The sequence below is a fragment of the Microcebus murinus genome, chromosome 18 (assembly GCF_040939455.1).
Source record: "Microcebus murinus isolate Inina chromosome 18, M.murinus_Inina_mat1.0, whole genome shotgun sequence".
Lineage (NCBI taxonomy): Eukaryota > Metazoa > Chordata > Mammalia > Primates > Cheirogaleidae > Microcebus > Microcebus murinus.
In genome coordinates this window covers 40450412-40474986 of record NC_134121.1, presented here as the reverse complement: position 1 = coordinate 40474986, position 24575 = coordinate 40450412, and the positions used below count along the sequence as shown (strand labels likewise).

Genomic DNA, 24575 nt, shown 5'->3' with positions numbered 1-24575 from the left:
TTTTTAAAATTTTTTTGCCACTTGTAAGCCAGGTGTCCCCATCAGCTGTTCAATAGCTAAATTAAAAACGATTTTTAAAAATCTTTCTCTGGGGGTTGGGCAGGGTGGCTTACGCCTGTAATCCTAGCACTCTGGGAGTCCGAGGCGGGAGGATCGCTCAAGGTCAGGAGTTCAAAACCAGCCTGAGCAAGAGCGAGACTTCGTCTCTACTAAAAATAGAAAGAAATTAATTGGACAACTGAAAATATATAGAAAAAAATATTAGCTGAGTATGGCGGCGCATGCCTATAGTCCCAGCTACTTGGGAGGCTGAGGCAGAAGGATCACTTGAGCCCAGGAGTTTGAGGTTGCTGTGAGCTAGGCTAATGCCACGGCACTCTAGCTTGGGCAACAGAGTGAGACTCTGTCTCAAAAAAAAAAAAAATCTTTCTCTGGGTGGAGCAGTTTGGGATTTGAAGGTCTAAGCAGGTGAAGTGAGGACTGTGACACCACTTGCCTGCCTTCCTCCCCCTCTGCCCCTACTGTCTGGCTCAATCATTTCGCCTGCTGGTTAAGCTCTGTCCTTTGCTCAGCCAGGGAAGTGGGTCCCTGGCTTGACAAACTGCTGCACTTTGAGTCAAGATTTGGGGCCATTAGGCTGGGCAGAGTGGCACACGCCTGTAATCCAAGCACTCTGGGAGGCCTAGCTGGAAGAATCGCTTGAGGTTAGGAGTTCAAAACCAGCCTGAGCAAGAGCGAGACCCCGTCTCTACAAAAAATGAACAAATTAGCTGTGTTTGGTGGCGCATGCCTGTAGTCCCAGCTACTTGAGAGGCTGAGACAGGAGAATCGCTTGAGCCCAGGAGTTTGGGGTTGCAGTGAGCTATATGAAGCCACTGCACTCTAGCCCAGATGACAGAGTAAGACCCTGTCTCAAAAAAGAAGAAAACAAAAAAATAAGATTTGGGGCTATTAAGCCCCAAATTCCTCCCCTTCCCTCCCCTCCAGGCCCTCTATGTCCTCCAACCAAAGCCAAGAGTCCTGGGTCTGTGCTGGGCAACCCAAGGCCCAAATGTCCGTGGGTCATTTGCACTAGGCTGATATAGGCTTGAGAAGGGGGCCCACTATTCCTTCCTCCGACCACAACATGAACACCCTACACCCTGGTCTTCCTGGTTGCCGGGAGGTGACACTGCTCCCTGAACCCAAAGGGGCCTTGGGCCCTTGGAACCCTGTCCACAGAGCCCAGCCTGGGGCCAGAGCCCCATCAGCAATGACTCATCAAACCCTGGCCACATGGGGAGTGTTTCTGAGAAGACAACCATCCTTCAGAAGGAAGTGCCCCTCACGGGCTGGGCCCAGCAAGCGCAAAAGCCATCCCAGCCCTCCCACCTGGGCCGAGGCCAGGAGGACTCCGGGAGGACACTGGCCTGACGGCACAGGCCGCACTGTGGTTCCCGTGGGTAGAGGCGTTTCTAGTTTCTTGTCTCCACTGGAAAAATAACTTTGGAATTTGATTTATTTTAAACCCAGTTCTTAAAATATGTGGAAATGGAACACAGGCCGGTCAGTCAGCGCCGGGCGGCTCTGAGGGGAGAGGGTCGGGAGGAGGGCGGTGCAGACAGTTTGGAAAAGTCCTGAGTGTGTGGGGGCTGTGGCTGTTTTTGGAATGGGTTGAGGTTATTTCTGGCATGTGGTGTCAGGACAAGTGTGTTCGTTTTAACTCTAACACTGTCTGTAAATAGCTGTGGAAACGTGGACCACCACTCCTCCGCAGGCGCTGGGGGAGGGGGAGAAGAAAAGGATGACGGTTGTCATAGCTCGGGGGTTCCCCCTGCTCTTGCCACCCTGCCACCTCCCAGGGAAACAATGACATCCTGTGGGGACATCCATTAGACCAGGGCAGGACTAGGGCAGGCTGTTGTTGCGGAGGGTAGGGCGGAGCGGGGTAAGGAGCCTGGGCCCCTTCACGGACACTCTACTTTAAGACACAGAAGAGACTACATGAGGGACAAAAGCCTCTGACAGGAAGGTAAGGCTACTCAAACACGACACAGCTTTGCAATAACAGAGCCCGGTCTGAGCTCAGCCTCAGTGGCAGGGGAGTGGGAGGACCCACAGCTTGCCCTGTCCTCCCTCCTGCCCTTCCCGGAACACCCACATCTTGGGTGGGTGGCACAGACCTGCCTGAGGATGCAAGTGTGGCGGTCAGCACTCTGTGCCACACGGGGGACACAGCCCACGCAGGTTTCCACTGCATGAACGGTTTGGATTTTTCCTCTATGTACTGGGAAGCAATGGATGTATTTTAAACAGGCAAGAAATGCCATATTTCCTCTTTTGAAATGCTTCCCTGAAGGCCAGCGTTAGGCTAGAAGGGACTGGGGGCTTCCATAGCAGTCCAGGCAAGGGCTGAGGAGGGCCCGGCCCAGCCAGGTGGGACGGGGAGAAGGGAGTGGAGGACACTTGAGGCAGAAGTGACAGGCGTGAGAACCCAGGGGGAGGGAGGCACCTTCTGGGCTTTCAGCTCAGGTGAGCAGTGGCTGGGTTAGTACCCCGGGCTCTGTAACAAAGCACCGCATGATGGCGGCTTAAAACAACAGGAATTTATTCTCTCACAGCCGAGGCTGGACGTCTGAAATCAAGTCATTAGCAGGCTTGGCTCCTTCTTGGAGGCTGAGTGAGCCTCGGGTGGCTGCCAGCAATCCTTGGCATCCTCAGCTAGTAGTTGCATCGCTCTAGTCTCTGCCTACGTCTCCACGTGGCCCACTCCCGTGTGTGTTTCACACAGTCATCTTCCCTTGTATGCGTCTGCGTGCCCAAATTTCCCTCTGCTTATAAGGACACCAGTCACTAGAGTAGAGCCACTCTAATCCAAGATGACCTCATTTAAACTTGGCATATCTGCAAAGACCCTATTTTCAAATAAGGTCCCATTCACAGGTACTGTGCTAAAGCACACGTGTTTTTCAGTGAATGGTCACAGGCCAAATTCTGGGACAGTCTTTATTGGAGCTTGGAATGTCAGAGCAATCCACCTTCCTCAGAGGCAGACTGGGAAAGTGAGCAGCAGTGCTGGCGGACACCCCGCAGGGGGACGTCCGGGCTACATGAAGGAACCCTGCTCGCCCGCAAGCAGGACACGGGCACTCACGCACACGCGCACTCACGCACACGCACACGCTCTCCTACACAACCTGAGACACCCAGACACTCACACACTCACTGCCCGTGGGTCAGAGGCCAGGCACCTCAGGCTGCTCCCCTCCTCTTGGAGGGGCTTTGTCCCCTCTGGGGAATCTGCTGAGACTGAAGGGAACCACTTGAGGATCAGGGACAAAGGAGCTGGAAGCTGCAAGCATTTTGCAGTTTGGAGGATGGGAAGGATGCCCAGGGACCAACTGCAGGGGGCTGGAGAAAGCCCTGCTGGGCCAGGGCAAGGCAGAGAACACACTGGAGATGGGGTGTGGGGCGGGGTGGAAGGAAAGGCCATCTCCTCTTCCCACTCGCTGGAATCTCACGGCCAGGGACAGAGCCCTGGGCACAGAAAGCCTGGGAGCCTCAAGGGGTCCCCTGTGTCCTAAGAAGGCACTGAAATGGGGAACAGATCCTGGGAGTCCGGAGTCTCCCCTAAGCACCCCAAGGGGGACAGGAAGAGGAATGACAGAGCGAGAAGGGTCTTACATGCTGGTTGTCAGGGGCGACAAGACTGGGGAAGCACAGATACTGCTTCTCACCCCAAACCATGGGGTGGGCATGGGGGGGCGCAACCCCTCTGGCCAGCAGAGGGGAGAGAGGGCCAGAGCCAGGGCTGCCCCTTTGGTCTCAAGGGCAGTGAGCAGGGAGCCTGGCCTCACCCATGTGTCCACAGTGGGGGAGGAGGCAGGAGGACTGAGGAAGCAGAGCCTCCGCCCCCGGAGCCAGGGCTACCAGAGCACGGCCCCATCCAGGTTCCCGTAGCCGGGCTCAGCCCGCAGCCTCCAGTAGGTGTTGTTGGTCACCCACCACTCCTTCCCGCTGCTGTCCGTCTGCCGCCTGGGGGAGAGGGTGGGCGGAAGTGAGAAGGGCGAGCGCCCAGCACGAAGGCCAGGAGCAGAGGTACCCCTCCTATGTTCTGTCCCGCTCAACCCAGGCCTAAGGGACAGGCGGGGCACAGACTGCAGAGACCCAGGGCAGAGGGCCGGGTGAGGCACCTGAAGAAGCGGGCCTGGTGGACGATGTTGTTCTCCTCCATCACTTTGCGCCTGTCTCGCTGTAGCTGCTCGATCCTTCTCTTCTGGGCCTCAGCGGCTTGTACGTTCCCCTCCTCCAGATACCTGAGGACCCCGATCGCAGTGGGCAGAACCGCCCATCCACAGGGGCCCCAAGTCCAAGGCCTCTGTCCTTGCCCAGCTCTCCCCCAAACAGGCGCCATTTCCCTGAGGCAACTCAGAGAAGGAAGGACAAAGTCCCAGCTCTGTGGAGCCCCGTGAGGAGGGAGGTGGTGCAAGGGTGGCACTCGCCCGGACTGACCTCTGGTCTGGCCGGAGCCTCGTGTCGGTGGAAGGCAGTGACCGTTTCAGCTCTGCCGTCAGCTCATTCAGCTCCAAGGCGAACTGAGTGAAGCCGAAGTTTCGCTCGTGGTCTGGGGGCATCGAGTCTGGGGAAGGCAAGGGGCTGCGGCAGGTGGACTGTGCCTTAGTCACCTTCGCCCTGCCTGGCCCTCCCTGGCCACCCCACTTACTGGGTTTCCAGATGCACTGACCGCCTGGCGCAGGTCCCCGGTACAGCCCCTCGTGCCACTTCCCGAAGAGGCGGTGGAGGACGCGGCCACTCCGGCTAAACACAGCACCCTGCACCTCGTGGATGCTGGAGCTCCAGTACTTGGCCTGGGGTGGGGAAGAGAGGTTTCGTGGGTGTCCCCTCCTCCTTACTCAGGGTGACCTCTGGAGGCAGAGGCTGCTGGGGGTGGCCGGGCAGGGTCAGGGTGGCATACCCACCTTGCAGAAGGTGATCTTGCAGTGGCAGGAGCTGTCCTGTGTGTTTCGGATGAGGACCTCCCCATAGTGCTCAATCCAGCGCTGGCCACTCAGGATGTTGTGAATGCAGGACGTCACCTTGTTCCACTCAAAGTGGTCCCCAAACCTGAAAGAGACAGGGCATGGGGGGCAGCTGGTTGACCCCAGGGAACAAGTGAGTCGGGCGTGCCTGTCTTGCTAGGGCAAGTCGCATGGTTCTGTGGCAGGAACCCTGGGGCCTGGTTCTAGCTAGCAGGTCCCCACCCATTTATAAAGTTTCCGAGTGCCTAAGTAATTGGAGTACAAATACAGATGGGGTTCCCTGTCCTTGGGTGCCAGAGACAATGGTAGGGCCGTTCACATATGCCATCCTGTCTCATCCCACTTCTCTTGGGTGTTACTTACAGCTCTCATCTTACAGGCAGGCACACAAGGCTCCCGGGCGTGGAGTCTTTCTGCTGCTTGTGCTAACTACCAAGTGGCAGAACTGAGACTCAAACCCAGGATTTCTGGGATTTCTGACTCTAAAATCCAGGATCTCTCCAGCCCCCTCCCATGGCCTCCCCCAAACTCCCGGACTGCTCTCAATGAGCCCCTGCTTCCTGGCTCCAGTCCCCCACCTGTAACATGAGCTAAAAGAGAGGGTTTTTCAAATGTGGTTTGTGACCCATTAGTCCTGAAATCAACTCAGGTTTCTATGTTTGTGTGTGCGCTGGCTTAAAGTCTCAAAAGCATTTCTTACTTTGAGTCAGGGTCAAAAACTTCTGAAAGCCACTGAGTCAGATGACCTCGATGGGCCCTTCCAGCTCTACCTGCTAAGCTTTTTATCTTTCTTTATTGGCGACTGCTGTGAGTATAGGTGTCAAACATCGGACAATGCCCTCACTGCAAGCAGCTTCAGACCTCCCCATCCAGGCCCTGACACCCGCCCCACCTCCAGCCTGGAGGATCCCTGGGCCTGGCTGCTGGGAGTAAAAGTACCCACCTGGGCAGGCTGACATTGACTGTCCCCACAGGCACAATCTCCAGGGATTTGCCCCAGAACTTGTTCTTCCACTTCATGTCTGCAGTCGGTTGGGAGGGAGAGGGAAGAACAGAGATAAGGCCCCAGAGCATTCCAGCCCCTCCCAACCTGCCCTTTACCCCCAGAGCCACCCGGCCCTGCCCTCCACTCCTCACCTTGCCAGAAAGTGAAATTCTCAGACTCCGCATGGCACGCTGAGATGGGGGGGTGGTGGGAGACCTGGGTGAGCAAACATGTTCTCTTGAAGCTGCCCCTGAGGACGCTGGGGTCTGCTCCTGACATCGGAGCCCCCCCCAAAGTCCTTTCCCCCCACCCCAGTTCCCTGCAAACCAGAAGACCAGTTAGGTCCAGGTCTCTTGTCCCTGTCACCCTTGGCCAACTGAAGTCCCTAGTCCTCTCTTCTTCCCGTGAGACCCATGATAAGGGGAAGAAGGGGGAAGCAGGGAAGGCAGCCCCTTCCTCTGGGGCCTCACCCGCCTGCCCCTGCCCCACCCCCACCCCATCCTGGGCTCCTGGTTCCCAGGCCCCCACCCCCACCTCCCCTCTTCCTGCACCTCAGTCCTTCCCTCTATGAATTCTCTTTCTCTCTGAATATAAAGATTTTCTGTTTTTTCCACCTTAAAAAATAGTAAACCTTCCCTCTCTAGATGCATACGTTTATTGCTCACATATGCATAAAACATTTCCGGGAGGATTCCCAAAAACTGGTGGCAGCAGTCCCCTTGGAGGGGAGGCTTATTTCCTATTGTACACACGATTGTACTGTGTGTTTTCAAGATCACTTAAAATCTAAACAAACAAATGGCCTCTAACTGCTACCCTCTCTCTGTTTTCCCTCATGGCAAAATTTTTTGGAAACAGTCTGCATTTTTCTTTTTTTAACCTCCACTGTACACGCACTGTAATCCAGTCTCTGTCCCCATTCTTTCTCTGAAACTTCCCTCGCTCAGGAAGCCAATGACACCCTCCAAGTCCCAGGGATCTGCCCTCCCTCTCGCTCAGGGCTCCCCCCGCACCCCAACCTGCCCACCTCCTCAGACAGTCCCACCAGGGGCAGTCTCTCCATGATGTCCCTCTCCCCGAGCTGGCCACCCCAATCTGTTAGCTCCACTCGGCACTCTCTGAGGAGCTCCAGGCCCACTGACCGCAGAGCCTCCTGGAAGTCTCCCCATGGAAGTCAAGCCCATGTGCACAGTGTGCTCCCTGACTCAGTTTCTCCCACACGCTCTCCACCTCACTGACTGGCACCACCACGAACCACTGAATGCCCCAGCCAGAGGGAGGCGGCCACCCCAGCCTTCTCCCTCTTGCTGGCCACTCCCCACTCACGGCCTGCTGACCAGAGTCCTCTCAAGGGCGACACGTGATCAGCTCTGAAACTCAACGTGCCTCGGCCTGAGTGCAGGGCCCCATCTGCTCTTACGGAGACGACCACAACAGCCCCTAATGGCCTCTGCCAGCCATCGCAGGCACTGCCCATGTGCCTTATGGAGTGCCAGTCTGAGCTCGCCACTCCACTGCCTCACACCCCCTGTGACGCCCACTGCCTTCAGGATTGAAAAACAAACAAACAAAACCCCAAAGCCCTCCTTACCTTCACCAACGAGGCTCTTCAGGGTCTGACTGGCCTCGTCTTCCAGCCCCATCTCTCTCCTTCCCCAACCTGCCCCATGCGTTCCTCCACACTGTCTGGAACGTTCCCTCCCCCCACCCCCTGTACCCTTGACTCGCTCCAATTTACCCTCCAAGTCATCCTAGCCCAAGATTGCCCCCTAGAGCACGTCTTCCCAGGTGGAGCTTCCAGGATCCCACGGCCAGGCCAGGCCTCAGACGAGGGCCAGGAACTCCCAGTTTCAAGGCTGACCCCACGCTAAGCTGGGAGCACCTTTGGGTAGAGCCCTCAACCTCCTGCATAGGCCACAGACCCTGGCACAGAGCCACCTGCTACGCCCTGGCTCCTCAGGCCCAGCTCTGGCCCCTGAAGCCCAGGTCCCTCCCTGTCCCAGCCACCTGAGCCAGCTCTCTCCTCCTGCAGCCCACACCTGCTCACTGATGAAGCGGAAGCCTCGGTCAGGCCGCTCACACTCGTAGGTCTCCCCCAGGACGGGGTTGAAGGGCTTGCAGCCGGCTCGGTGGTACGTGGAGGAATAGGCAGAGACGGCAAAGGCCGCGATGTACACCTGCGGGAGGCAGGGCAGGGAGAACACCATGGTGGCAGTGGCCTGAGGATGGGGACGCCACCCCACTGCAAGCAGTCTGGGGTCTTGGTGTGGAACTTCAGCAGCAAGGAGCAGTCCAGCCAGGATTGTCTGGGAGAGAGGGCTTGGGGGAGGAAGAGGCAGCTGGGCCGGGCCCCAGGGTGGGTGGGTACCATGCGCTCGCAGGGGTCCGCGATGCGGCTGGCCTGGTCCAGGAGGCTGCTGTACTCGAGCTCCTCGCAGAGCCGCTGCAGTGTGTTGAGCGGCTCGTTGAGCTGCACAGGCATCGACACCTTGGACAGGTCTTTGCCGATGTTGTTGCGCAGTATGTTCCACAGGCTCACGTCCGCCCCGGGTCCGCTGGCTGCCGGCAGGCAGCGGCGGCGGGGTGGCCCTGCAGCTCTCCCTGGAACATACCCCCCTGGCCCACCCCACCCACCGTGTCACTCTCCGCCTGGGCACCCGCAGCCCAGACACAGCAGGGCCTGCTCCTCCCACCCTCCCGCAGCGCTCGCAGGTCTGTTCACTCCCAGGCCCCAGTTCCCACTGCCAGAGACCCCGCAGCCCAGAAGCCCTTCCTGAGTCCCCACCCTTGCCATCTGTCCCCTTATAAACACAGAAACAGACATCGGATACAGATCACTCGGCCCATCTTATAGATGAAGAAGCAGGCTCTGAGAAGTAAAATGACAGGTCCAAAGCCACGCTGCTAACAAGTGGCAAAGTGGGATCTTTTGCCTCTCTGTCTCACCCTACACGAGCCTTCCCAGCCTGCCAGAGGGAGGCCAGGCCCCAAGCCTGAGCCTGGCCCACCCTCCACAGCTGTTCCAGAACATTCCCCAGCTCATGCCTTAGCCTTCCTTAGCTCTTGGAGTCACGTCTGGGGTCATCATACAAAGCCATTAGGCCACCAGTCACCACAAGCAACGGCCTCCGCATGGGGCCTGGCCGCGGACAAACCCTGTTTCTCCAGCCCACTCCAGCACCCCCCTGCATGCCCCGGCTGGCACCTTTCTGACAGCGCTCAGCTCCCCTGAGGTCCAGCACCTCCTCAGACAGGCTGGTGGTGACTTCACTGGTGCACGACTCCTCCTCCTCTGAGCCCTGGGCCGGGACAGATGACAGGCCGGGCAGACTGGGCCTCCCCCGGGCAGCTGGGCAGTGCCCAGGGCCTGGCAAGAATCTGCCCAGCTACGCTTTGGTGGGAAGGGGAAGAGAATGTATTGGGGGGCTCTGAGCCCTAAGACACTGCCCCGGGAGGCCTGGCATCACAGAGTGTGCCCTGCTACCTTGGGAGAGAGCTTGGGGACTGGCAAGACACAAAGGGAAGGGAAGTTGGGAACTGCTGAGATGTGGGGTACGGGGAGAGAAGTCAGGGAGCACCGAGGTGAAAGGGGGTCAGGGGAGATGACCAGGGTTGGAACTGAGGCAGCAGTTTCAGGAGAACCCAGTGGGGATAAAACATGTCAAACTGGGAGGAGTCCCCATCAGAGATTTCTGAGCAGAGTCATACAAACCTAACAGATTTGGACATGTTCCCAGAGACAGCAACCAAGGAGGCTAGAAAAGACTCAGGAATCTATGGCCTCTAGTCTCTCTGGACCCACCGTTGTCCTCCCGAGGCCCCTCCCCTCTCACTGCCAGGGTCCCTCCTCCCTCACTTCATCCCTCCTCCCTCACCTCGTTCTCAGAAGAGCTGGCAGAGAGGAGAACCTCACAGGCATCGAAGAACTCTGTGTGGGAATCGGCAAGGGACAGGATGCTGCTCTGGGACAGCTGGGGGGTCAGCTCTCGCCCCTTCATGTACAGAGCTTCCTGCTGTGAGGGCAGCAGATGGTGTCAGGCCCCAGGGGCCAGGCCAGGAGGTCAGGCAGGGGTCCCCTGCCCTGACAGCTTCCTTGAGAGGGGAGCATAACCAGGGACATTCGTTGTTTGAATGTGACACCTGCTGAAGGGGCAGAGGGGAGCGAGGGGGTATAAAGGGGCAGTGGAATGAACCCTGGCTTGGAAATAAGGGAACACGGGTTCCACAGTAACTGCCGACAATGCCTAGGCACTGACCCTGAAGCCTGCCCCAGGCCCTTTGCACATATTCACTCATTTAGTTCTGACGGCCACTCTATGAGGTAGGTGCAATTATTACTCCCACTTTGCAGGTCAGGACACTGAGGCTCGGGGTCACAAAGCTGGGGCCACATGTACAGCCCCAGAGACTGTGCTCAGAACCCCTAAGTCCAAGCTCAGCCAGTCCATAACTGTGGGAGCCTGGGCCCATCAATCAGATTCTTTGAGTCTCAGGTTTGTTATCTTGAGAGCAAGAATCCTGCCTCACAGGCCTCGGATTTAAAAATAAAAGTACCGGCCGGGCACGGTGGCTCACGCCTGTAATCCTAGCTCTCTGGGAGGCCGAGGCGGGCGGATTGCTCGAGGTCGGGAGTTCAAAACCAGCCTGAGCAAGAGCGAGACCCCGTCTCTACTATAAATAGAAAGAAACTAATTGGCCAACTAATATATATAGAAAAAATCAGCCGGGCATGGTGGTGCATGCCTGTAGTCCCAGCTACTTGGGAGGCTGAGACAGAAGGATCGCTTGAGCCCAGGAGTGTGAGGTTGCTGTGAGCTAGGCTGACGCCACGGCACTCACTCTAGCCTAGGCAACAAAGCGAGACTCTGTCTCAAAAAAAAAATAAATAAATAAAAATAAAAATAAAAGTACCTCAAGTGCTGCTGCCGGCGTTATGTGAAAGACATTGGAGCCAGGAGTCCTAAAACTCGGACTAAAAACCAACCGTGCCCAGCACCCTGGGCCCTCCCTGCTGCTGGGAGAGAAAGCGCAGGTTCTGGCTCTCACCTCCTCGGGGTTGAGGGAGCTGAAGGAGTCTGCAGTGGTGTCTGAGGAGATGGACAGCGAGTGGAGGCGCCTCTGGCCAGCCGGGGCCTCGGAGACCTGCAGGGAGAGGGTGAGGGGATGGGGTGCCTGCTGTCCTCAGCCTCAAGCCCTCCCCTCCTGCCAGCCGCGTAGTTGTCGCCCAGGCCTCACCCCCATCCTTGATAGCTCTGAACCCTGGTGCAGGTCCCGCAGTCGGTCCCGCTCAGTGGTGAGGGCGGCCAGGACGCTGCTGAGGGAGCTATGCACTGTGGGGGCAGGGCGGACGTCAGACCCCTCGCCCTCTCCCGCCCGCTCCCCACCCGACGTGCACTCACCCTTCTGCGCCAGGGCCCAGAAACTGCGCTGCAGGTGGGCATAGTCTGTGGGTGGCAGCCCACGAGGGCCCGAGGAGTCCCGAGACTCCAGATAGCGAGACAGGTTGGGCACAGAGCCGTGGAGACGACCCACCTGTGGGTGAAGGGGAGGGTTGAAGGAGGCAGCCTCCTTCAGAGCATCCCGACCCAGCAACGTGGGGCCCACACCCCACCTCACCCGTCCAATGCTGTCGTCCTTGGCAAAGCTCTGTGTGCACCACATGCGGCTGGTCCGTTTCCCCTTCTTGGGCCTTTCGGTTGTCACTGAGGCCTGGCAAGTGGAGGTGGGGGCAGTTTCACTCACAGAGTGGGGGGGGAAGGACAGTAACCATCAAAGCCCAGGAGAGGCCGGGCGCAGTGGCTCAAGCCTGTAATCCTGGCACTCTGGGAGGCCGAGGTGGGCGGATCATTTGAACTCAGGAGTTCCGAGACCAGCCTGAGCAAGCTCGAGACCCTGTCTCTACTAAAAAGGTAGAAAGAAATTAGCTGGACAACCAAAAAATATGTATATAAAAAAATAATTAGCTGGCCATGGTGGCATATGCCTGTAGTCCCAGCTACTTGGGAGGCTGAGGCAGGAGGATTGCTTGAGCCCAGGAGTTTGAGGTTGCTGTGAGCTAGGCTGACACCACAGCACTCTAGCCCAGGCAACAGAGTGAGACTCTGTCTCAGAGAAAAAAAAAAGCCCAGGAGAGGCAGACAACCATGGGGGATGACACAGGTCACCCTAGGCACAGAGGGCAGGGCAGCCTCACAAGGTGACAGAGACAACTGACATTCCAGAGGAAAAAGATGAACACGCTGGCAGAGGCGTGGGCACGGAGAAAGGAGCAAAGAGACAAACTTGACAGTTTGGACACGGGTGGGGAAGCAACCCGGAGGCTGTGTGGCTCTCCAGGAAACTGTAGCCATACACAGAGGAATGGGACCTGTCCCAGGGAAGTGATGGGATCGAGGGCCCTGGGCAGGACCCATCTCCCCCCAGACCCCCAGGCCTTACCTGGTGTGTGGGGATAACAGGGGCAGAGGGGATTCGGTGCAGGGACTCCAGGCTCTGCAGGAGTCTGTGTAGTTCTTGGAGCTTCCCCTGACACTCAGAGAGCTCTGGGGGAAGAATGAATGAGGCCATCAGTGTCTCAACCCTGGCTTCCTCCTCCAAAGTCTCCACTGGCAGCCACAGAGATCCTGACACTGTTCCCCTCCCCTGTATGTGAACCCGAGCAGCCCCAGGCCCCCACCCCTCAGTGTGGCCTCCTCGGCTTCCCGGGAGACCCTGCAGCCCATTTCCACTCTGGCTGCGGGATGAGACCATGCCTCATTCCTGCTGCATGTGCGCAGGTCAGGGGTCGCTCTCTCTCTCCACTTGGTCTGCACTTCCCTGTCCAGGCCAACGTCACCACCCCTCCCTGCAGTAACTCGACTGTAGAGCACACCCCTTCCCTAGCACTGATCCTTCATTCAGTGACTTCACCATGACTCCCGGTCCTCTGTCTGTGTCTGTCTACGTGTGTAAGACTCGAGCCCTGCCATCCTCTGGAAGGTGGGGGCTCCCCAGGACAGGCCCAAGTAGACCCGATCACTTGGAGGCAGAGGTTGCCTCCCCCATCAGACTGGGGCTTCCCGAGGCAAGGAAGGAATTGTTTCCCTCTTGCTGACACCACCTAAACCCGACAGCGTGGGCCCCACCCACGGAGGTGCTGTGCGGGCCCCTCACCGTGAGAGCAGCGGTCTAGGCCATCACTGTCCCTCAGCCAGGAAGACACCTTCTCCCGAGGTCCAACCCCAGGCAGGGCTGAGGTGCTGCCCACTGTTGGAAGCTGGGCACCAGGAACCTGTGGAGTGGGCTAAGTGTCAGGAAGGATGGTGTCCACCTCCCTGGGTATCATGGTTCCCCAAAGCCACCCCCCCGAATCACCATGTCACTTGCCCCCACCCCAGGGCCCACCTCACCTTCCGGTGCGCGGCGCCAGGCAGCAGGCTGCGGGGCACGTCCAGGCGCTGGGCCATGCGGTGGGCACGCAGCTGGGCCACCCAGCTGTGGAACAGGTCCTGGGACTTGATCTGCAGAAGTGACGGAGGGGGAGGGCTGCCTGAAGGGGGGAACTGTTTTCCAGGAACAAGAAGACAGGGCTCTGGTCCCCAGGCAATAGCGCCCTGTTTGTGCAAAGCCCACTGCAGGGAGGCGGAGCACAATGTCCCCCAGTGTCCGAGCCCTCAGCTCTATGCCTGTTCACTTAACAACCAACACGATGGGAACTTCCTTCTTGTCAAACTCAGAGACAGACCCTGAGCTCCATGGACCCTCAGCCCCTGCCCCCGTGTGCCCCAGCGCCTCTGCCAGGCTGGGGGCCAAAACGATCCGTGGCTCCCAGGGATGTTACCTTGAGGTGGTAGATGTTGTCTTCAGTGTCAAGGTCGATGCGCTGGGCCTTTTTGTTGATGGACATGACTGACAGCCGGACATCAATGGAGCCATGGAGCTTCCCCTTGGTGATCTGGGGTGGAGGGTTGGTGGGACAGGGGACTGGTTTTAGGGTTCCAGGCCACAGAGCCACCATCTGCCTGAGGCCACTCTAGGCTCAAGGGCAGGCAGCAGGTTCACCTTCATGTCTGAGTCACACTATCGGTAGGACTTCTCTGTCACCCTCCTGTGTACAGAACCACATCAAGTAGTTCCCCACTAAGTAGTTATCCACAATGTCAAGTGCCATTCTGAGCTCTAGGCAGTCACAGAGCAAGGGGAAATGTTCCCACCCTCAGGGACCTGCAAGGTGGCCGAACAAAACACCCTCCTGGAGAGCACCTGAGTGTCCAGACCTTCAGTTCCTTGTCCCCTGCATGAGAATGGGACAAGGATGAGGGTGATAATAAAGCTCCCAAAGCCCGAGCACTGTCCAGAGAGCCTCGTGTTTATTATGTCTCTTATAATGACAAGAGCTCTACACACAGGGGTGACAGTGCTTTCCCTGAGTTAGCAATGGGGACACTATGGCTCAGGGAAGTGTCCTGCCTGGGATCGCACACTCAGCGAATGGCGCACTTGGTACTCAGACCCTGCTCGGGTGTATTTCAGGCCCCTGCTGCCTGCCCAGGGCACTCTGGGGCCAGACCTCCCACAACCCCGAGCCATGGCCTTGACTCACATCTTGCCGAGTGGTCGCATAGTGAAGGATCCCGTCCTCGAGCACAAAGTATCTCTGTGGCGTTCCCCAGGAGAAACGGGAGAGGAAAGGGTGTGAGGGAGAGCAACCACACACTCGACTTCTCTTCCCCTTCCCAACACACAAACACCCTGGACTGCCCAGCAGCCTCTCCCGACCCTGCTCCCACATCTGGGCCCTCCCTGCGCCCTGCCCCACTACCTTGTGCCAGCCCTTCAGAGGCCACTTCCTCTTCTTGAGCAGGTGGCCTTCCTGCCTCTCAGGTATGATACCCTCTGCCGCCAGCCTGCCCCGAGGCTCCTCCACTACCTCCCACAGCTCAGAGGCCTGCAGTCCAGGACAGGACAGAGGGAGGGGAGTGCTGGTGAGGTTACCATGTCTGCCGCCCCCACTCTGACCCAGGCCAGGCCTGCCCACCGCTGCCCACTGTCCCGCCCTCAGACCTGCTGGGCACCGCTGGGCTTCGAGGACTGAGCACTCTCGGCCAGGGAGGGAGAGTCCCTCTCTTGGAAGTCCATGGAGTAGAGAAATGCCACTCCCTGCTGAGGATGTAGAGCAGGGCAGAAGGGGAAGGATGTCACCTTGTCCTAGGGGGGCCCTTGAAGCAAGAGAGAGACCACATTCACACAGACCCTCCCTGCTATCACCGCTTCCCACCTCGGACTGCTCCTGCATCCTTTGAGACAAGTGCTGGTCAACACATCCTCACCTGCCATTCCGCTCCCGAAGTCTGTCCCTCTGTCTTCACCCCACCCTGGACAGGTCTCCCTGCCTACACCCTCTGCTATGGCCACTGCTCAGAGAGGTGAACCAGTGCGCAACAGACAGGCCAGTGCCAAGAGAAAGCCACAGGAAGTATGGCCAGCCCCACCTTGGGCACACACTCCGGGGCTCTAGAAAACACTCAGCACTTTCTTTGGAGGATTCCCTGGGGGTGCTCAGAGGTGAGGCTGGGGAGGGAAGGAAGAAGCTCTGGGAATAGATGGGACTCAGAGACTGGACAAGCAAGCTCTCAGTCCAGCTGCCTCTTCCGTCAGGACCCCCCAACCTGCTCAACCACCGAGGTATGGAGGCTCCTCTGCCACGATCCTCCTGCAGAGAACCCTCCACTCCCCACCCACTGGTCTCCACATCCTCTAGTTCTTGGGTTCCCATTTTCTGCTTGGGGAAAATGAGGCCTGAGATAGCCCCCAATTTTCTCTGTGCCTCCTCCCACCAAACATGCCCCTAGGAGTCCCACTTTAGACTCTCAGTCCGCCCCCCTCCAATCCTTACCATCCCCTTTCTACCAACCCAATTCTTGAGGCTCCTAAGAAGTGCCACCTACCCAGAGCCGCCCACCCAGAGCAAGCAGGACACTGGGCTGACAAGAGACCCTACACTCGGGAGAAGAGGCAGCCAAGAACATGCTGAGGTCTGCACAGGGCCCGCAGTAGTGCCCACAGGCGCCCTTGGCACCAGCCCTGGCCATCCAGGCTCCACTGGGAGATCAATAATGCATGAGGCTCTGTGTGTGTGAGATGGGGGAGGGGATTGGAGGGGCGAGGCTGGCCTGAGGCTGGGGAAGCGGCTCAGATCTTCTTATGGAGCTAGCAAGCACCTGAGGAGCTGTGGCCCGGAGGGGACAGAAACGTGGCAGGGTAAGGGTGGCCAGGAGGTTGGAGCTGAGGGGCCCATGTAGTGAGAGGTTGATCCGGGGAGGAAACTCCTGCATTCAGCCATTGAAAGTTCCCAAACTCTTCCGGTTTTGGGGTATCTCTGTGCCCTCATCCTGGCCCCGTGGCATCCTGGCCCCCACTGCTTGTGGGTGGAGGGGAGGCTCTGTCAGTAGGAAGGTGGGGGATTGAGGTGAGCCAGGTGGGTGCCCCCCTCCACCTCCATTCCCGCCCCTGTCTCTGGAGGAGCAGACCCACCAGCTTCAGGTGGGAGGAAGCTCTTCTCGGGGAATGTCAGCTGATGCCACGCGGCCCCCTTACCCCAGGGTCCATGGACGCCTGTGCTCCTTGGCCCTCGCGGCGCTCTGCTTCTGAGTCACCGTCTCCGAGTCACCGGCTCCCTCCTCTCAGAGCTGAGCAGTGGCAGCAGCTGCTGCGGGAACCAGGAAGGAAGGAGACGTCGGAGCCTCCCCTCTAGCCGGATCTCTCCACCTCCCCTCCCCCATCCCCTCCTCCCGCCAAGCTCCGGGCGGCCGCTCAGCTCTGCCCCCCTGCTCCCCGGAGGACTCAGGACTGAGCGGACTCCCCCAGCACCAATGTGGCCTGGGAGTCGGGGCACAGTCCCCATTGGGCATGGTTCCAGATACATGAGAGAATTGGGAACTGCTGGCCTCAAGCCAATGGTGGTAAAGGATTTATTCACACTAGCGTGGCCTTGACCCTGTTAGTGCCCAAGGCCATTTCCTTATTAACCCCGCCTCTCGTTTTACATCTGAAAATAGATTGCAAAATTTAGAGCCAGCAAAGGTATCAGGTTGAAGGGGAAGAGACAGATCCCCTTCTGGGATCACAAGAGAGTTCCAAGGGCACACTCAGCAGGAGCAGTCAAGGCGACAGAGGGACAGCCAGTGTCCCCATACCAAGGCCTTTTACAGGGGTGAACCCCCACCAGGTCTGGCCCCCTCAGGGTCTGGGAGTGCCAGTGCAGTAAAATGAAACCCAAGCGCCTGCAGAGTCTGGATCGGAGCAGGTCTGGGGCAGCCAAAGCTGCAGGCTGGAGCTGACTTTGGTACCCTCCTTTCCCTTTCAGAGAATCTTCCCCTTCTTCTGGAGTACTGTGTTCAGCTTTCCAGTGAAAAACCCGCTGAAGAAAGATCTACAATTCATTCATATGAATGTGGCACAAACTGCAGCTTTAAGTGCAGTGAAGTTTTCTTTCTGGAGAGAAGTGGGCTTTTAATGGTGGGGGCTCAGGCATCACCAACAGGTGAAGGATGCAATTCCAGGTTCTTCTCTGGTCCCAAAATGATATAGGCCACCTGCTCCCTCCACCTTATCCCCATGTGGGCTCGGTTTGTATGTCAGAGTGGCACACCTCTCAGGGACACCTGTCCTCTTGGCTCCATTCAGAACCTCCGCTCCAGCCACCCCTGGGGAAGGGCATTGTTAGCAGCTGGCAGGGTTCTGGGAGGCAGGGAGAGCCACACTGCAGCACTAGGCAGACCAGCTCTGGCATCCAGGAACCTCAAGGGCCTTTTAATTCACTTCAGAGTGATTGAACATCCCTGGGCATGCAACTGGGCACTGTGGGAAGTTGGTCCTGGCCCAGGCCACGGAAAAGCTGCGGCAGGTCCTCCCTGCCAGATAGTGCCTGTCCAGGAGTAAGGAAGCTATGGCACTGCTCCAGGAAGGAATGCTGAACAGCCACCCTCAGTATCACCCTGAATCCACCCAGAACACGCTCCAGTCAAGGACGATGGCAGGCTGCTGATTAAGCATTCTAGATCCTTTATTAGGAACTTCTGGATCCCCAAGACTTGAGTGAGGCCTCTGACTCCAGCACCCCAGAATCCCTTATTAACAGAGAATTCTGGTTTCCCCCAGGCCCTTTTGTTCAGAACCGACTGAGACATGTTGACTACTGTACACAGCTGTCAGCTGCCTTCAACAGGACAAGCACAAAGAGATGCCATTTGTGGGAACAGGTACAGGGAAGAGGAAAGATTTTCTAGGAAGGGAAGTGAAAGAGTCAGAAGAGAGAGGACAGAGATGCCCTGAGGTAAGTGTAAGGAGAAGGCATTTCATTTCATCATCAAGCAATGCTTCCAACCTTTCCACAACATGGCATGGCCCATGGGCAAAGAACTGCCATCCAAGCACACCTGGGACCCACTTCTGGGTACCCTCATGAGGAAGCTCTGGTGTAGTTAGTTATTCAGGGTGTGCCTTCACAGCAGAGAACCTGGTTCAAGTCCCTAATCTGCCAGTCACTGACAGCATGACCCTGTGCAGGTTATTTAACTTCTCTGCCCCTTTGTTTTCTTCTCTGTGAAATGGGAAAACATGGGGAGAAGTAAAGGAACTAACCTGGCTACAGCACTCAGCACAGAGCTGGCCTGGCTGTGGCAGGCTGTCAGTTTGGCTGAGCTACTGGGGCAGGCTGTGCCCTGAGGGGGTGGGCTGAGGAGCCACATGCAGCAAGGGACAGTGAACAAGGAGGCCAGACACAAGACTTCATTTTTCAGCTTCTTTGCCTTGGACCTGGAGAGCTGGGAGAGACTATGTTCCTACCAGGTCCCAAGTTGGGAAAACTAAGGACAAGGCCAGTGACAAACAGCCTTCATTCTGAAATGGAATCCATTCCCTCTACATCTACAAGTGGCCTGTACCCAAGGAGGTTGTAGTTAGTGGAAGCCAAGTAGCATATGCCACTCCCCCACCCCAAGTTCTTCCACATCTCCCGCGGTGGATGGCATGGCCAACAGGGCGGAGCATGTTCATGGGCAGGGCTAGGGAAACGAGGCTCTCTATGAGTCCAGAACAGGGTCAAGAGCATCTGGTTTCCTGATGGCTGACATGACAGAGTCCCCCTCGTGTTGCTGTTTGACGTACTGGTCCAACAAAGCAGTCAGCTGGAGGGGCTGGTGCTGAAGCAGGGAGTGGGTCTGGGCTGTGAGGAGGGTGAGGCCTCCTACCAGCTCCCCCTGCACCAGGGCCAGTTTGGGCAGCTTGGAGTAGTTGATGAAGCCCTGCCTGCTGAGGATGGTGTCATCGATGCAGCCACCTGGAAGAACACAGGGTCAGTGGAGCCCCCTGCAAATGCCTATCCCCATCTGAAACAATGTTCGGACCCTAGGAACTTGCTCTCCATCGCCCTTCTCCACCTCCCACCTTCCAGAACCTGGCTTCTAGGGTGCCCCACTCCACTTCCACTCTGCTTGGGATCCATCACTCCCTTCCTGACTCTTCTCTCAGAAAATTCTTACATAAATACATCCACCTGGCCCTGACCCACTTTAAGTCAGTGTTTCCTAAACTTTCTCAAAGATAAGAATCATGAAATAGAATGCATAGCATTCTCTACAGAGTAAGTTCCTCCAGTCAGTCTTAGCATCAGGGGAATCTGTGAAAGACTGGCCACTGTCCCTTAGCACCTTTCACTTGGGCTACTTGTTTTAAATATCTTCATCCATGTAGGTTTTAGCACCCATTACCCCACTGATAGATTCAAGGTGCCTGATTTTCTCCCTTTGCCCCCTCCCCAAGCCCTGTCTCTGCCTTTCCTAGTCTTCCCTCCAGTACAGAAGTGACCTGGGGTAGTGAGACAACACAGGGGTGCGAGTGACACAGGTAGCCCTCAATAAATGTGCTGTCAACTCAGGTCCCATCCGCAAGAGGATGTCCCCCCAAGAATGTCCACGGTTTTACCTAGACAAGGCTAGCAGATGGCACCAGGCTGCTATATCACCTGCTCCACCACCACCACCCCTAATTGGCATGGGTGCCTGCTCACCCAGCAGCGGCAGGAAAGGCGCACTCCTCAAGATCCGGACCATCTCCCTGACCTTGGGCTCTTCACTGACCAGCAGCAGGTTGTGCCCCACAAAAAGGGGTAGCAGGTTTTGGTACTTGGAATCCTCCAGGAAGGGCTTCAGAACCTAGGACAGCAGGACAAAATGGCTTATCAGGGACAAGTCGAAGAGTCGTCACAGGCTGTGTCAGGCTGAGGGTGTAACCCAAGGATCTTCTTAGCTCCTAATCACATTTTTAGCACCAGACTAGAGGGTGGCTTGTGGAGGGGGAAAGTCAAAGGTATCATACCTAGGGAGCAGGTGCTGAATTCTGAGTCTGGTGGGGATGGGAGGAAGACGGGCAACCCATGCCAGGGGTCCCACTCCCTACCTGGTTGGGAAAGATCTTCATCAGGATCTTGTGTTTCCGCAGCTGGTGCCGCATAAGCAGCTTGTCCTCCGCACTCATAGGCACATTCTGGCAGACGGCTATCATCCGGTTGTCTCGGAAAACTGCTGCTATCTCTTGGCGAAGGAGCCGGATGAGGCCTGTCTCCTGAAGTTGGGAAGCGATGACCAAGGGAACATCAGCTGTCACATCTACTGGCACCCTTGCTCCTCCAGTATAGGTACAAGGGCTTCCAGTGATGCCCAGATATGTGAAAGATAGGATAATTGGGCCCCTGACTCTCAGAGACATCTAACATCGACCACTCTAACCTTTTTGTTTTCATTAGATAACTGCAGTCTTTAGAGAGGTGTTTTTTCAAGCCTGAGACCACTCAGTTCCCCAGCCCACGACAGGTCAGCAGCATGCCCCAGTCAACATTGTTGGACAATAATATTGTCAAAATTACTTCAATCATCAGTCTGATTCTGTACTAATGTTGAATTATTTTACCAGTTAAAACACAAGATAACTTCTGCAGTGTTGGATTCAAATTGAGACATTTTCATGGAACAAGACTTCATTTTCTTTAGACAATATTTCTTTTTTTATTTATTTATTTTTTTGAGACAGAGTCTCACTCTGTTGCCCAGGCTACAGTGAGTGCCGTGGCATCAGCCTAGCTCACAGCAACCTCAAACTCCTGGGCTCGAGCAATACTGCTGCCTCAGCCTCCTGAATAGCTGGGACTACAGGCATGAGCCACCATGCCTGGCTAATTTTTTCTATATATATTAGTTGGCCAATTAATTTCTTTCTATTTTTTATAGTAGAGACAGGGTCTCGCTCTTGCTCAGGTTGGTTTCGAACTCCTGACCTTGAGCAATCCGCCTGCCTCGGCCTCATTTCAGACAGCTCTTTGCTCTCCAGGAGAAAACCCCGATGGGTGGGCTGTGCTCCTATTCATCCTTGAGGAATTGCTGCCAAATGACTCATATCATCTCTTCAAATCAGTGTTAGACCCCTCAGGCTGCACTTGCTGATTGCTTTCCCACATTCCAGCCCCTAGCAGGAAATGACAACTAACTAGTCCTTAAGCAGCAGCAGACAACTAGAAAACTAGAATTTATTATGGACTACAATTACAGAAAGCACCACAAAGTTACAGATTCTTCACTGATCTTTCTGTTCTTTTTTAAGGACAGAAAATCTCTATCATTCCTCTAGGAAAACACGGAATCTTTAATGCCTTTAAAGACAGGAGAGCACTCTTCCTACCCCACCTACTTGAGTAGCTTTCACACACACACACACACTTTTGGAGACAAGTAAAGAAGAAGGAAGTCCAGGAGTACCATCCAATCCAGAGCCCAAAGGCCAATCGAATCAAGTGCAGATTTCATTTTAAATTATCTGGACCATGCAGTTAAAGTGAGAAAGTGAAATAATGATGTGAGTGACTATGGCTTGGACTCCTACTTCACTACAACCAGAAGTAACATTTCTTTAGTCCACCATCCCACCAAGTGACATGTACCCAGACTCCTCCTTACCTCCTGTGGGGGGCTAGGAGGAGGTGGCAAGCATCTTGGGTTAACAGCTGGTTTGGGGGGGATATACTCAGTCACAGCCATCAGCTTCTGTCGCTGAAAGTGCATCACACGCCAGTGGCGGGTAACAGCCTTGGAGCCATGGCGGACAGTCTGGAGGGTGGGTAGCTGGCCTGGGAAGGGAGATGGCAACATGAAATGTAGCCTCTTGAAGGCCCTAGTTTGCCCCAGATGGAGAAAAAGCACACCCTCTGGGCACAGACAATCATGACTTACAGAGCTACACTAAGCACAAGAGTGGGATAAGGAATTGTCTGCCAGAAATCCTGAATTCTCAAACTTTTCTTTTCTAACGGGTGACCTCAGGTCAACTGCTTGAACCCTTCCTTGAGGTTCCCATTTCTCCAGCTCTTCTTTATGTGTAGAGAGAACAAAAGAGAAAGTATTTTGAACATATGGAGGAAAGAGGGAGAGGGTTGAACAAACTTTTTCTTAAATGGCCACATAGTAAATATTTTAAGTTTGGAGGCCATCCATATGGCCTGTCACTAACATTAAGCTCTGCCAAAAGGAGCCATAGACAACATGTACATGAAATAGGTAAGGAATATACTAATAAAACTTTATTTATAAAACATGGTAACGAGCCCTGCCACAATATGCCAACCTCTGGTCTAAGGCTGTGGTTCTCAAAATATGACCCACCCACACCCCCACCAGCAACATCAGCATCATGTGGGAATTTGTTAGATATACAAATTCTCAGATGCTGCCCTAGACCTAATGAATCAGAAACTCTGGGGTAGGGTCCAGCAAAAAGTGTTTTAATAAGCCCTTCTTGTGATGCTGATGGATACTGAAGTTTGAAAACAAGTGCTTTAACCACTGCTCTGAGGTCTTTTCTTGTGATTTCAAACAAGAGGGGGAAAAAACATTACATCATGTTCACAGCTCTCTCAGACAAGTCTTTCTTCTCTCCTCTCTTCCCATTTACAGAAATGCTGGAGAGCGCCCGGCCGGGCGAGGTGGCTCACGCCTGAAATCCTAGCACTCTGGGAGGCCAAGGCAGGCAGATTGCTCAAGGTCAGGAGTTCAAAACCAGCCTGATCAAGAGCAAGACCCCATCTCTATTATAAATAGAAAGAAATTAATTGGCCAACTAATATATATGGAAAAAATTAGCCAGGCATGGTGGCACATGCCTGTAGTCCCAGCTACTTGGGAGGCTGAGGCAGAAGGATTGCTTGAGCCCAGGAGTTTGAGGTTGCTGTGAGCTAGGCTGATGCCACGGCACTCTAGCCTGGGCAACAAAGCAAGACACTGTTTTAAAAAAAAGAAGAAAAAAGAAATGCTGGAGATCACCCCTCAGAAAACAAGAGAGGCATTTAAAAACCCTCAGCCCAAGTGACCCCTTTATCCTCAACACAAGGGCCAAGACTAGTTTCCCATTTTCGGCCATTCCCAAGGCTGGACAGGACCTCAGGAAAAGGTTCAGCCAAAAGGTGGCTCTAACAATCAGAGAGCATGGAGATTTGCTGGGGTAAGAGGTTTTATCTCCAGTGGCCATAGAAGCTGTTAAGAGTGCAGGCTTTGGAATCAAATGAAACTGGATTTCATTCTCTTCTGCCACTTACTAGCTTTGATTCTGACCAGTTTACTTGACTGGTCTGTTCTGAAGTTTAGTTTCCTTGTTTGTAAAGAGAGGATGATAATACCTTTTTCACATGGTGCTTTAAGATTTAAATAATACATGTAAAACATTTATCACAGTGCATGGCTTATATTAAGTACTCAAATTCATTCATTAAACAAATATCTATTGCATGCCTACTGACATCAGGCACCATGCCACCTGCTGGCTATACTGAGTGAACATGGCTCTGCCCTTATGGAGTTTAATAAGACACACGAATAAACAAATGCAAATTTTCAGACTGTGATGGGGCTAAGCGGTAGGTAAACAGGGTGCATAATACAGCTTTAACTGAGAAAACTTGATTTGCACAGGGAGGCGAGGAAAGGCCCGAGGAGGTGACATTTTAGCCTGAGACCTTGTTTGTTTTGTTTTTAGAGACAGGCTCACTATGTTGCCCTGGTCTCAAACTCCTGGCCTCAAGCGATCCTCCCGCCTCGGCCTCCCCAGTAGCTGGGACTACAGGCGTGAGCCACCGAACCGGCGATTAGGCTGGAATTTTAAGATGGAGGCATAATGCAAAGGTCTGGGCGGGGAGTGGTCCAAGCAAAAGAAACTCTGGAGGCGGACAAGAGCTGGACGCTGCTGCTGTGATTACCAGACTCTGGAGTCACAAGGAATTGGATCGGTTAAGGGGACAGTGATTTGCTTGGGGTCGAGGGCCATTGGGAGCTGTCTGGGGTCAGAGGTTACGGGAAGGATTCATAGTAGACGAGGGGAGAAGAGGACAAGAGAGCGCAGACCGCACACGCCGTGAACACTTGGGCCACTCCTTACCCGCCTGGGGCAGGAGACTCCCTCGCAGCACCCCAGTCACCACCGCAGCCATCTCCACCGGAAGAACGGACGGGAGCCGAGCTGAGACGGAAAGAGCTAAGCATTGTGGGGCAGTGAGC

The 24575-nt window shown here is 55.5% G+C and overlaps 2 protein-coding genes across 4 annotated transcripts; both read right to left on the bottom strand.

Annotated features, from left to right (window-relative positions):
* Nucleotides 1-2565: 2565 nt before the first annotated feature.
* OSBPL7 (oxysterol binding protein like 7) lies at nucleotides 2566-16730 on the bottom strand. 3 transcript variants are annotated; one of them, XM_012765980.2, is made up of 23 exons: nucleotides 16579-16730; nucleotides 15046-15200; nucleotides 14804-14929; nucleotides 14585-14638; nucleotides 13823-13936; nucleotides 13392-13502; nucleotides 13156-13273; nucleotides 12442-12545; nucleotides 11620-11712; nucleotides 11403-11535; nucleotides 11239-11333; nucleotides 11050-11145; nucleotides 9879-10016; nucleotides 9209-9302; nucleotides 8372-8619; nucleotides 8043-8180; nucleotides 6156-6219; nucleotides 5962-6040; nucleotides 4959-5103; nucleotides 4703-4847; nucleotides 4492-4618; nucleotides 4173-4295; nucleotides 2566-4014 (listed from the first exon to the last, which is right to left on the bottom strand). In XM_012765980.2, exons 2-23 carry the CDS (start codon nucleotides 15118-15120, stop codon nucleotides 3906-3908), a joined length of 2529 nt encoding a protein of 842 aa, XP_012621434.1. In that variant the 5' UTR covers nucleotides 15121-15200; nucleotides 16579-16730; the 3' UTR covers nucleotides 2566-3905. The 3 variants fall into 3 exon arrangements, with proteins under 3 accessions (XP_012621434.1, XP_075850633.1, XP_075850634.1); XM_075994518.1 differs by having other exon boundaries at nucleotides 15046-15144; XM_075994519.1 differs by having other exon boundaries at nucleotides 9879-10013; nucleotides 15046-15144.
* Nucleotides 16731-18028: 1298 nt separating this feature from the next.
* On the bottom strand, nucleotides 18029-24574 carry MRPL10 (mitochondrial ribosomal protein L10). Its single transcript, XM_012765982.3, has 5 exons — nucleotides 24457-24574; nucleotides 21990-22159; nucleotides 20440-20604; nucleotides 20051-20195; nucleotides 18029-19321 (listed from the first exon to the last, which is right to left on the bottom strand). Exons 1-5 carry the CDS (start codon nucleotides 24506-24508, stop codon nucleotides 19065-19067), a joined length of 789 nt encoding a protein of 262 aa, XP_012621436.2. The 5' UTR covers nucleotides 24509-24574; the 3' UTR covers nucleotides 18029-19064.
* Nucleotide 24575: the final 1 nt, after the last annotated feature.

Bases quoted from the DNA above. Each gene is read 5' to 3' on its own strand.
- OSBPL7 (XM_075994518.1), bottom strand. The intron at 13,274-13,391 runs GTGAGGTGGGCC...CCCACTCCACAG, and splicing joins CTGGCGCCGCGCACCGGAAG to GTTCCTGGTGCCCAGCTTCC. The intron at 12,546-13,155 runs GTGAGGGGCCCG...TTCTTCCCCCAG, and splicing joins CCTAGACCGCTGCTCTCACG to AGCTCTCTGAGTGTCAGGGG.
- MRPL10 (XM_012765982.3), bottom strand. From the start codon at position 24,508: ATGGCTGCGGTGGTGACTGGGGTGCTGCGAGGGAGTCTCCTGCCCCAG. The intron at 22,160-24,456 runs GTAAGGAGTGGC...CTCCCTTCCCAG, and splicing joins GAGTCTCCTGCCCCAGGCGG to GCCAGCTACCCACCCTCCAG. The intron at 20,196-20,439 runs GTAGGGAGTGGG...CTGCTGTCCTAG, and splicing joins TGAAGATCTTTCCCAACCAG to GTTCTGAAGCCCTTCCTGGA.